The sequence below is a fragment of the Numenius arquata genome, chromosome 5 (assembly GCF_964106895.1).
Source record: "Numenius arquata chromosome 5, bNumArq3.hap1.1, whole genome shotgun sequence".
Lineage (NCBI taxonomy): Eukaryota > Metazoa > Chordata > Aves > Charadriiformes > Scolopacidae > Numenius > Numenius arquata.
Genome location: NC_133580.1, coordinates 8,269,709 through 8,282,582, shown reverse-complemented (window position 1 = coordinate 8,282,582; position 12,874 = coordinate 8,269,709). Strand labels below are relative to the sequence as shown.

The following is a 12,874-nucleotide window of genomic DNA, read 5'->3' as shown; positions in this document are numbered from 1 at the left end:
CCGAGCCCCGTCCCGCCGCAGCTGACCCCCGCCTTCCCTGGGGCTCCTCTCCCGAACCCCCGCCGACCCTTCCGTGGCCGCCCGCCCCGCCGGGCTCCTGCGCGGGGCCGCGGCGCCGCCCCGCGGGCGCGGAGGGGAACGGCGCCCTTCCGCCGTCGGCGCGGGCAGGGTTAAAGCCCCGGCAGCGGGGCCGCACCGGCGGCTGGGCCCGCCCCCGGCCCGCCTCCCCCGGAGATGGCGGCGGCCGCTTGGCTCTGCCTCTGCCTGCTGGGGCTTCCCCGCCGCGCCTTCGCCCCCGAGCCGGCGGCGACCCCGCGGTTCCGCACCCGTGGGGCGGCAGCGGGGCCCGGAGGTGCGGCGGGGCCCCGGGCGGGGATCGTTCTGCCGGGCGGGGAGGGCCGGGCGGGCAGCGGGGGAGAGCCGGCGGGGTCGCCCCGTCCCGTCCCCGCAGCGGCCCCGGGTTTGCGGGGAGCAGCCCGGCGGTGGAGCCCCGCAAGGCGCGGACGAAGCTCCGGCTGCTGCTTGGGAGGTTGCGGACTTCAAACCCCTTCGGCGGTTTGCTCGCTGTTTGTATAGCTTCCCGCCTTAAGAGGGCGTTTTTAAATATATATATATATAACTTAAAAAAAAAATGTTTTCTTTTTATATGTTTGGAGGAGGATTGTATGGCATAACACGTGTCTGAGTTTTACCTGTGGTTTAACACCCCTCTCAAAGCTTGTAGGCTGTAGAATTCAGTAGTAGGAAGGACTGTGAAATACTGCTTTATTTCGCACCACCTTTCTGTAGCCATCTGCAGGCAGCTGAGGAAAACACCATCAGAGGAAGCAACGAAATAGGAAGGGAAGTGAAAACCAGTGTAGTTCTGCCCAGGCCAAATAAGAATTATTACGTGTTGAAGGAATTAATCCCGGTATTATTTATTATTTACATTTCCTTACAAAGATATTAGATGTTCTTGATTATTTTATTTATTTTAAGTACACTTCAGGGTTAAAAACTGATAAAGAAATCTGCATAGTAGCCTCTTCGTACTGGAGCTCAAGTCAGTATATTTCTAATCCTGTTTCTTCATAGATGGCATGAATGTCCTGTTTATAGTTGTGGATGATCTGCGTCCTGTTTTGGGCTGTTACGGAGATAAGCTTGTGAAATCTCCGAACATTGATCAACTTGCTTCTCAAAGTATTGTGTTCAGCAATGCATATGCACAGGTGAGAAAATCACTTTTAAAAATGTTTTCTCTATGCAAGATAATGACTGTTTTATCACAAACATTGGGAAAAGCAAGTATTTATTAACCTTAAGTATTTCCAGTAGAAAATAAATGGTTTGGGCTGAACTATGAAGCTATCTTTATTAAGGTGAGGAAAATGAAAACGGGGCATTTGAACGATGATATTTGTGTAGCACTTGGAGGAGTGTAATGTCACTCAAACGTTTTCACTATTAGCAGCAAAATGCTGCTTTACTAAATTAGAATTGTTTTTTTCTACTATTTTTTAGAAGATTATTTTTTGCTTTTTATCTTTTGAGGAGAACTATAGACTTCTGTGAAGGGGCAGCTTGTATGGTAAGCACAACTCTTGAATATGGGACTCAAAATCTCACTAATTGCTCGTTACTTAAATACTTTGAATAGGTTGCCTACATTCCCAAGTTTCTCTCTGCCGAGAAATGAGAATTGAGTCTAATTCTGACGAGGGATTAGGATTTTAAAGCTATAACTTTTGGCTCTTGCCAATCTGCAGTAGAATTGGTGAGGCCTTTGGCTGTAACCTGGACCTTCCATATGTTTATCCTTTTTATTATTCTTAAGGCAGTCCAGATCAACTAGACTTTGGGCTTTTGTCAGCACAGTCCATCTGCCACTTCTGCTTAATTCTGTGTGAGTGTGAGCTACGAGCTTTCAAAAGCACTGTCTTTAGTGCAGCCTGATTTTTTTTTTTTTTTTTTTTTTTTTTTTGCACTACTGTGCAAAACCAAAGCTTTTAGTGCTTAGGAATTGTTTATTTGAGGAAAAATTATAGATAGGTAAATGTATATCTTGATAAAGGGTTGCAATTGGGAATTGATATTCTTAATGAGGATGCTGTTTGTTCCAGTTTGAAGTGATATGAAACACTTTCAGTGCAGTTCCTGGGCCTTTGGATGTTTTGCCCAGCTACACCGAAGTCAGCTGATATGTTTGTTTTGCTTTTTGTTCCAAATTGATTCTCTTTTTGGCTGGCTCTCTCCTCAGCAAGCCGTGTGTGCTCCCAGTAGAGTGTCGTTTCTTACTGGACGCAGACCTGATACCACCCGACTGTACGATTTCTACTCCTACTGGAGAGTGCACGCAGGGAACTATTCCACGATGCCCCAGTATTTCAAGGAGAATGGCTATGTGACCCTATCCGTGGGGAAGGTTTTTCATCCTGGTATGGTTTCAATTGTCATCTGCTTAACGTGTGTGTTCTCACAAATAGACTTTGCATATGTGTCAACTGTTGTGTGATTCTTGTATATATTGGCTACCTAAATCATAGTCATGAGCCAGATTGTACAATGATTGTAGGTTGTCTTTAACTCTTAATTTTAAATCTTAAGGCATTAGAAATGAATATGTTAGATGATTTTTGTCTAATGAATATTTTCACACCTTGTCTAGGGATTGTGGGAATAAATGTCTAGCATTCTAAAAATATGTCTAGAAGTTAGGTATCAGCTGAAGAGGAAATCACTGAACAGCCTTGTTGTCTTAGATCCTCATATACAGATTTCATGTTATATAATAGGCTCTCTGTCTGGATCAGGAGATAAAGAACGTATGACTAATACTACCAATTAAACAGGAAATTAGTTCAATAGTTAAAAAGCAATAACACAACTGACTAACTGTAACACTGACCCTATTTTTGGTAGTTCTTTATGCTATAACTAAACTTGTGTGTATATATGAACTTTCAGTTGATAGTAAAGTTAATGAAGGATGTACATGAAGGTACTTATTAATCCTGGTTTTTTGGTAGGTTTTTTTTTTTGCTATTCCCTGAAATAAGGTTCAGTGCTTCGTATAAGCACTAAGTATCCTGCTTCGGCGGGGGAGTTGGACTAGATGATCTTTATGGTCCCTTCCAACTCTAAAAATTCAGTGAAATTCAGTGAGAGGCTTGAGTCTCTCTCACCAGTAAAAAGTGTATTTCAGGGAAAAATGTCTGTCTTAAACTTTTTGAGTTTTATTTCTTGGTTTTCTTTTTCTCAGTTGTCAAAGATCATTTGAAATGTTTCTCATTTAGCATATAAAAAAAAAAAAACCAACGTGAAAACAAGTTAAACTTGAGCTTTTCCTGGTTCACTGAACTATTAGAGGATTTCTAATGCGTTTACCCTTTTCAGGGGTTTCATCCAATTACACTGATGACTATCCATACAGTTGGTCCATTCCACCCTTTCATCCTTCAACTGAAAAGTATGAAAATGATAAGGTAAGGGTGATTTGTGGGACCCTAACAAAGAAAGGTTTTCAGGATATAGCCAAGTTCTTTGTGTCGAGCACAGACTATACTCTGTGGTTTTTGAGACTGCAACCTTGAGCAGGGAAACAACCAGCCAGTCTGATACTCTCTTTCTTAGCCTTCCAAAAGCAGCCTGTGTGTCATGTTAATTCACGTGCCCATCCTGCAGATATTTTTTCTAAATTAGTATTTGGAAACTTAAGTTACTGAGATATAAGAGTACTTGGAAGAAAGAGTGATCTTAACTTGTGTCTGGGTCATGAATTTCTTTGTCTGAAAAGTGCAGTTGTCAACTTCCACACTAATCTTGCTCTGCTTAGGAAGTGACAAAACATTGTCAATAGGTTTGGTGAACTTAAATCAGCTCAATAAAGAGCTCAGGGCTGAGTGGATGGAGGTCATGATTAAAATAATCTTTAAATAATCTGAAACTTTATCGATAATCTGATTCAGTTTTCTAGAATGTTTGTCACTCTTAAGTGTGGCCCAAAAGAATCTGGTTTACATTGATGCGAATATTGCAATAGCATCATGTGCTGGAGCCTATACACTGCAAAGGTGGGAGCTCCAGGCATGAGGCTATAGAGAGCCTTGGCGATGCATTCTTCTTGCGCTTACTGCTGAAAAAAAGCTGAGTTTAGCAACAACAGTATTTGCATCAATGACATACTTTTCTTTATGTTCATTTAGCAACTCTCCCAAACGCTCTGCTAAGGTCACCTTTTCCTGGGAACCATTTAGTCTAATTTATCTTTCTTCACTGATTATACAGCAGCTGCTGCTGGCATTTGCTCAGAAACTAAGTAGCTTCCAGACAGCTTTCTATGAGGTCTTGGGATCAAAAGGAGTAGAAATGCATGTATCTACTGTAACCAAATTCTGCCTCTTTGCCAATAGGTTAGAGATTCTGTTTGTAGAAGCTGTGTGTTTTCCAGTATGACTACATTTAATCTGCCCAGTTTTAGAGAAGATTCTGCTTTTCCATGGACATGGAAGTTGCTTTCTTCAACTCCTGAAGTTGTCTACTCTGCCATTAATGTACTTGGCACCATTAGTGTTCACAGAAATTGCGAAATTCCTTTTTGAATCCAGTCTTGCAGTCTTGGTAGAAGGGTTGAAAAACAAATTGGTTTTTAAAGTTAATGGAACAGAGAATTTCTTCTTTGCTTTTACAGAAGTTAAGTTACTTAGTTAAGTCTTTTTTTTTGTCTGGTTTTTTTTTTTTTTTCAGACTTGTAGGGGAAAAGATGGAAAACTTTATGCTAACTTGGTGTGCCCAGTGGATGTGACAGAAATGCCCAGTGGTACTCTGCCTGATATTCAGAGCACTGAAGAGGCCATACGCTTGCTGAATGTTATGAAAACCAAGAAGGAAAAATTCTTCCTGGCTGTTGGTTACCACAAACCACACATCCCACTGAGGTACCCGCAGGTGAGGAAACGGGAGCCTGCAGGGAAAGGAACTTAGACAAGTGTTGCTTTTGCTTTTCAAAGCTGTTTTCCAGCATTGCTTTATTGCTATTGTTTCTGAAAAGCAAGCTGAAAACCACCCTTGGTTTGATGTAACTTTAGCAGTTGCCTGTGTTGCATTTCAAAATGTTTAATGAGAATGAGTTGTGACCACTCAGCTGAAAGCCAGGCTTCTGCCACCGTAGTGGTGACTGCTATTGCATGGAGATGGTGTTCAGCTTGATGGAGTATGACATAATGAGGCCTTACAAGGTCTTGTACTCCATTCCCTGTTTGTGTTGGTGGCAAAACCCCTACTCATTTCGGAGGAAGTGATGTAGAACTTTTTATTTCAGTGTTGCTTTGAGATACAGGAAGCTGTTTTTAGGTACTTACCAATTCAGTATTTTTCAGGATCTGATTGGGGCTGACTAGCATAGTATTGCTACATTTACACTCCGGGGGAGGGAGAGTGAAGCCTTGTAAACCGTAGGAGTAGTTTGCGTCTTCAAGGGGAAACAGTTGCTGCTTTACAACACATAGTTTACAGTAGACCTTAGAGTTGACAGCAATCTTGATGTCTGCTTGTATTGTAAAGGAATTTCTCAAGTTGTACCCCTTGGAAAACATCACATTAGCCCCAGATCCCTGGGTGCCTGAGAAACTACCTACTGTGGCGTACAACCCCTGGACGGATATCAGACAGAGGGATGATGTGAAAGCATTAAATGTTAGTTTCCCATATGGACCACTTCCAGATGACTTCCAGGTAAGCTGTCAGTACAGAACACTGAAGTCAAACTGCCTTAACTTGTTCAAATGCGAGGGAGCAGTCGGCTGCTCTTAGCTGTTCCCAGGTATCCAGCAAATGCTGTGAATTCCCTGCCTTGGATACTGTCACCTCCAGCTTTGTAAGCAAACCTTCACTCTAACAGCAGTCGGGGCAGTGGGGATGGGGAGGAAGAGATCAGCCATCAACCAGTGATAGTAATATGTGCTCCTGGTTTGTATATAAGGGAGTGTAGGTAGCAGCTACCAATGTTGTGTTTGTTTTCATTATCTGAATCTGTTTATCTGTTTCATGTCACCACTTAGTGTATCTTCTTTTGCAAGATTTTCATTGACTTTCCAGTGCGTATGCCAAAATAAGGTGCACTGGCTGCATCCTGAGAGAAGCAGAACTGGTTGGTTTGCAAAATCTTGCTGAAAGAACTTCTGAGAGACATAAAATTTTCTGACTGCTCCCTCTCTGTTTACCTTTTCTGGGACGATAATCATACTACAGACACTTAAAATAAAGCTTTACAAGTAAAATACTTTAGTTCCTTTCCTTACACAGTCACCCACTGGTTCGCCTTGTGTGTGTCTGGGGAAAAGCTAACTTTTTTTTTTTCTCTTCCCTGTTTTCTTAACTTGCAGCGTCAGGTTCGTCAGAGCTATTATGCAGCAGTTTCTTACCTGGATACGCAGGTTGGCCTGCTCTTGAATGCTTTGGATGATGCAGGACTCTCAAATAGCACAATAGTAGTTTTTACTGCTGATCATGGTAAGCTTTTAAATCTTTCTCCAGCTCACTGCTAATAACTTAGTTGTGCAACTCAGTGCTGGCATATTAATCAAGTGTTTGTTTATATAATGTACAGCAGAGCTACCATACCTTGTATATCTGGCTAGTCTGTCTCTAATTAAATGGACTGTCACAGGCTTCTGTGGCTGCACAGTTCTGTTCCCCTGCAGGCACCTCTCTTTAATCAGGTTGAGGGTTTGCTGGTGAGTGATGAGACTGTCTGCCAGGACACTTGCTGCATTCCCACCTCCTACCCGAGGAGTGACTCTTGCTGGGAATAGTGCTGTGAAAGGATAGCGACCACTCCTCCCCCCCTTACAATTTGTAGAGAGCCATCTGGTACCATGGGTGACAGGCTTTCTCATTAGCTGCTGAAGTGTGTTTTCTTGCACTTGTCGTTGCTGCTCGCAGAGCATCTAAACTGATAGCAATATGGCTCCCCCCTCATAATTGAGGTCTTGCACACGCTGGATCCTGGTGGTAAAAAAAAAAGAAATTGAATTGTGGGACAAATACTTCAAGCATTTAATGTTTGTTTCAATACTCTAACAGTCATTAAAATAGCCCCCCTCCCCAGTCCCTTTAACTGGTGGATGTCTTAGGTGACTTAAAACAGTTAGAATATGGCTTAACTAAATAAATTTGAAGTCATGTATTTAGTTAATTTGGGTTGACTTCTGTGAGTGTGTGCGTGTATAAATAAGCCCTTATGAGTTGTAGAGCAATGGGATTACTTGGTACTAAAGTGACTCTAGATGTTCCTTCTGACTTGCCACTTTGACTTGGACTGTCTGATATAAACTGAATTCCTCTTTTCCTTGCTGTGGTTAACTGTAAACGTTGTTTCCAGTACCACGGGTAGCAAAGCGATCCAAAAAAATCATGTGTTAACATAGCTGTCATAGATCTCCTTTGTCTTCCCCCAAAGTGAAGTTGGCAATAAATCTGCCTGGAAGGAAGTCGTGTTGGCATCTCTTCCAAGAGGAAGAGGAGAGCTAAAGAGTTTTGATCTCTGTTGCTTCCTCAGGGGTAACATTCTGATACGGCAGTCTGGCATAGATAGCAGCCTTGGCTCCAAGGGATGTTCAGTTACAGCATTAACAGGAGTATTGGAGAGCTGGCGGCTGCCCAAAACTTAAATGAGTGCTTTGTGGAATTGATCTGGAGACTCTTGCAAGGCACTGTGACACACCCCAGTTCCTCTTTTCTGCTGTTTTAATGCTGATTTCCTACTTCTAATCTAGAGTAGAGGAAATAAGGAAAGGTGTAATTATTTCCTTAATAAAAGAGTATCAAGTTGCAAGATTTAGGTGCCTATTGAAATAGCTTTCACATAAGAGAAAAATCTTTTTATATTTTAATACAGATTGTTATTTGCCTTTTAATATAACCTTGATAAGATCGGTGGCCTTGACAGCCAGAGTCAATCTACAGTGTAAAAGAAATTACTACTAAATTACAACACGGTATCTTCTCTGATTGTATTCTTTGTCATCTAGGGTGGTCCCTGGGAGAACATGGTGAATGGGCAAAATACAGCAATTTTGATGTTGCTACCCGTGTGCCGCTGATGTTTTATGTACCAGGAATGACAACTTCCTCTGTTAGTCAAGGAGAGAGGGTCTTCCCCTACCTTGACCCTTTCAGTCATATTTTAGGCTTGGTACCTCAAGGTAAATTTCCAGCATTGATCTTTTGCTTGCGGTGGGTATATGTAAAGGAGAGTGGTGATGTAATGATACTTTGCCTACAGGCAGCTTGAGTCAGTGTCTTTGACTGTGCTGCTTGTACAGTTGAGGAACAAGATGGTGAAGGGAATCCTTGGACACAAAGTTTTGCTTTGATCAGATCTGCTTTAGTGGAAACAGCTAGATGTCTGTGTTAACACAGCAGGAGATTTATTCTTGTGTGGTGTAGATGCCTAAAAGGTTGCTTGCCACTACAAAAGGTAGGTCAGCTGTTGCTTTTCCAGCAGTGATTAGTGAACGTTCTCTGTGTAGCATCTGTACTTAAAATGATGGCATTGCAAACTGTTTTGATGGAGGCACTCTTGTGTTAAACTACTGACACTGGAATTTGCTTTGTCTTTCTGAGGAGTCCTTTTTCAAAGTAATGAATATTATTGAAGTCTTGAAGACTGCACATTTGAGAAACACAAGTGCAAAAATTTTCTTGTTCAACATACATCATAAATGCATAGAGTAACATCTTCAGAGCTAACTGCCACACCGTAGTTGCCTTGGTTTTGTTACCTCACAAAACCATTACAAAGCACTTCCAGTAATTATCAGAATAAGTCTCTAAAATGTTTTACCAGTGTCTGCCAAACCATCATGTTCCGTAACTTGGATTTTGATGTTTTTTCTAGGGCGAAGCAAGAAGGTGGTTGAGCTTGTGTCTCTCTTTCCGACGCTTGCTGAACTGGCTGGCCTGCAAGTTCCTCCTGCGTGCCCAGAGACTTCGTTTCATGTTGCACTGTGCACCGAGGGGGCAAGCATTGTCCGGTATCTTAAAGCATCTGAAGAGAAGATGGTGGAAGAGAAGGATGGGTGTGATGACACTTACAGGTGTTTTAATGAAGAACCTGTTGCTTTCAGCCAATATCCCAGGCCCGCAGACACTCCTCAGTGGAACTCCGACAAACCAAAGCTGAAAGACATCAGAATCATGGGTTATTCCATGCGTACGGTTGACTACAGGTATACTGTATGGGTTCGGTTTTATCCTAACAACTTCAGTGCTAACTTTGAGGATGTCCATGCAGGAGAGTTGTACATGGTGGAGACTGATCCAAACCAGGATTATAACATCTATAACAATACCTCACATGGTGGTTTTTTCAAAAAAATTCTTGGCTTTCTGAAGCGCTAGGGTTCAGAACCTGTGCATGTTTTGGCAACTCAAGTAAGACTTCCTTTTGTTTGTATAAAACCTTTCTGTTGTACAGAAAACACTTGGATTGAATTAAAATCCTGTTTTATGTCAAAGCACTAGCTATTGCTTTTTGTCTCATTACAAACCTTACTGCACTGAAGTAGTCAGAGTGAACTTCTGCAGTTGTGGTTTCAAACACAAGCTCACAACACTTCTCAGAAGGCCGCACAGGGTATGCAGCCCCATACTGTGAAACATCTCTGTGGCCTTCTGTGCTGTAGTGACTGAAGAATTAAAATTCGTTATCTGCGCTGAAACTGGTGGTGTGAAAGGTGGAAAAAGAGAAACCTCTGTGTTTGAAAGGCTGTGCGGAAGATGTGCGTTGGTAAATACATCCTGTTTGCTTTACCTAGGAGACTTGGGGCTGGAGTGGTCAAGGAGACATTTGATAGTGGTGACTGAGGTGTGTGCTGTCATCAGCCTTACCTCTGACTAGAGCTAAAAGAGAAACTCACTGTGTTTCATTCAAAAATTAGTTACTTTAAATAAAAGCTTTAATTTGGAGATTCATGCTTCCTGTCATACAGGAGGGGATCTGATTTTTTGATTAATGTGTAGGAAATAAGTGCTTTCATCACTGAAACACTAAGTAAGACTGAGGGGGTTAAAGTAACACTGCTATGCTCTTATGTGTTTTTTCATGAGGATTGGTCCGATGAGGCCCCACAGGTGAAAAGAGATGGAAACCTTTAGCTGGTGTAGCTTGCTGGGTGCTGTAGTTGCTGAACTGCTCAGTGCTCTTGAGGATTGTCACATCCAGTGACAGAAACTTGGACGTTTGCTTTCTTAGGTGCTCAGTGGGGCTTGGCAGTCATGGTTTTGGACTAGGATAGCTAAAAGCCTCCCACATAGTTTTAAGTTTTTAGTGTGGCATTTAGCAACACGGGATGTGGAGCATTAGTTGTCCCAAGCTATGCTGGTAAGTAAATTTCCATATAGCCCAATGCTTTAAGGTACATATGTTTGGGAGCTTGTATCTGAGAAAAATGTCTTTGAGTACTTTCTTTAAGTGCTATCTGTACCTTACACTCACAGCCACGACGGACACTGTGCTCTAGTGTGATGGCAGTAATTTGTGTTGTGTTCTGTCAGCCTCCTGGATTTCTGCAATTCCATCCTGGTATCCAGGCTCTCAAAATTTGTACCTTAACAAATAAGAGTTGTTCAGACAGTGCTAACTCCTGCTACCTTCCTCAATGAACTGCTGCAGTTCCTACAAAAAGAAAAAGCCAGCCATTACTTGTCTTCCTCAGATAAATTGACTTTAATATCCTAGTGAAGCCACAGACATAACTTTATTTCATTAAAATCCATGTGATAGTCTTATTCCTAATTAATGTAGAGATACCCACCATGAATCTGATTCTCTGTTAGGAGACAGTGGTTATTTAGTACCTTAAACTCAATTAGAAGAATATATTTCTTATGAACTTGTCATTTGTTTTACTCAGCCCAAGATGCTGTGTGTTCTGCAGCATTATTATTCCTGATGAAAACATATTTTTCCCTCACTTCCACATGTATACTTAGATCCTCAGCTGGTGTGAAATACTGCAGTTGCATGTAGCAGATTCAATGTAGCTATACCAATTTCACACTGGTTGAAGATGTGTTTTATTGAGAACGGTGCCAGCCAGAGATTTGGAATCTGTAGCTAGAGCTAATTATATCTCTGACATACTTTCCTTCGAAGGAAAATCAAATATTGGGAAAGTTATTTTGGGGGATGTAGTGAAGCGTTAAGGATTAATCTAAATCTCTGGTATTCTAGGTCGGTAATACAATGTACATTTAAAATTGATCTGGCAAATGGGTATTATCTTAGACTTGGCTACCTGAGCTTTGCGTTTTGTTCTCTTGCTAAAATAACTGTAAAAAAAACCCAAAACCAAAACAGCGTTTTTCAGGGGGCTTAAGGTTATAGCATGTAGATACATTATTTAGGAATTTATTTGCATGAAAACATTTTTGTAAGTACCCTGCCCTAAGCCTCCCATCACTTTAGGCAATTTAATTTTTTCAAGTGGAGATAAAAGTCCTGGTGCTGGGTGATGAGTGTTTTTTTCCTCAAGTCATTCCCTTCATATTGGAAGGGAAAAGCTGCCCTTGACCTTTCTTAATCAAAATCCAGTAATCTTTTTGGGAGACATGGAACAAAATTGTCTCTGACAGCCAGTGAATCAAGACTGGTATCCAGGTGCACAGGGCAAGGACATTCTTGAATAATGGCCCATGTCACAAAGTGGGACTGAGGACTGCGTCCACCAAGCGAGGACTTCACTTCTACCCACTGCTGACTTGAGGTGTAATGTTTTGGAGGACAAGTAAGGCTTAGCACTTTCAAGACCAAGCTTTTTATACTGCTACATGAGTTAGTGTTGTTATGGAATTGGTTGAGCAAAATGCAAAACCAGGGGAGGCAAAGGGAGAAAGCACATCTTTTTCAAACAAACCAAAATGTTACTTCTCCTGGAGAGCCTGAGCTGTGGGCTTTGTGAGCCAGCCTCCGCTGAAGAACAAAAGAGCTTAACAGGAGCAATAAAAGTAAAGTGCTCTTGTGAACAGCACTCTCTCTAGAGGGAAGAGGATGCAAGCCAAGCATCAGGAAATAAATGAGATGCCAGTGCTGACCCTGTTTCTCAGGATGGCACCAGAACAGCTGGAAGAACAGCATGATGCTGCATCAGCAGGAATTGTTACCTGTGGTACGTGTATGGAGAGAGATTCCACTGGGGACCCCAGAGTAGCCATCGTAAGCACTTGGCACAAAGCAGAGTCAATAAACAGACCTCTGTTAATAAGCTAATGTACAGGAGTAATTAAGCAATGGAATTGAAATTTTGTTCCCTAAACAGCTGTACATCAGTCAATCATAACTCATAACATTTTTTTCTAGTGTATAGATATAGAACATCCTAAAATCAAAGTTTTTAAAGCAAAGTAAAAAATAGGCTATGTACAAAGCAGAAGCAGTAAGAGTCTTTAAAAAGTGGAGATGGCTGTTTATTTGGGTGTACTTTGTAACACTACTTGAATGTTTACATCATGCTGTTTGCAAAGGAAAGATTTGGGTCTAATTTCAGGCATGCTGTGCACGCTGGAGTGAATGGAAATGCTGGAGCTACACACTGTGCTGTGCAACAGATTGGAATCCTCCCTTTGGCCTGGGCTCTCTGCTTGCTGGGGGAAATGGGGTACGTTTTGAATTAATAGCTGGCTGTGTGAGTTGCACATGTGTTTGTGTGGCGAGATGGGCAAAGGCAGCTGAGTGTCCCGGCTATTGGTCAGATGTTACCTAATTAATCACTGCTGCATGTTAATTATGTATTAGTGACTTGCTGCGGTGTTGTATTGGTCAAGTGGAGTCCCCTGCTGGAACGAGTGTTCCACAGCATGAAGGATGGGATACGGACATGATGCTTCTATC

General features: G+C 42.0%; 1 protein-coding gene across 1 annotated transcript; it reads left to right on the top strand.

Moving 5' to 3' along the window:
* The first annotated feature begins 234 nt into the window (after positions 1-234).
* Positions 235-9,502, top strand: IDS (iduronate 2-sulfatase). Its single transcript, XM_074148065.1, has 9 exons — positions 235-352; positions 1,078-1,214; positions 2,243-2,420; positions 3,379-3,467; positions 4,729-4,929; positions 5,545-5,715; positions 6,366-6,492; positions 8,013-8,186; positions 8,882-9,502. The coding sequence occupies exons 1-9, from the start codon at positions 235-237 to the stop codon at positions 9,382-9,384; spliced, it is 1,698 nt and encodes a 565-aa protein (XP_074004166.1). The 3' UTR covers positions 9,385-9,502.
* The last annotated feature ends 3,372 nt before the right edge of the window (positions 9,503-12,874 follow it).

Bases quoted from the DNA above. Each gene is read 5' to 3' on its own strand.
- IDS (XM_074148065.1), top strand. From the start codon at position 235: ATGGCGGCGGCCGCTTGGCTCTGCCTCTGCCTGCTGGGGCTTCCCCGC. The intron at 2,421-3,378 runs GTATGGTTTCAA...TACCCTTTTCAG, and splicing joins GGGGAAGGTTTTTCATCCTG to GGGTTTCATCCAATTACACT. The intron at 8,187-8,881 runs GTAAATTTCCAG...TGTTTTTTCTAG, and splicing joins TTTAGGCTTGGTACCTCAAG to GGCGAAGCAAGAAGGTGGTT.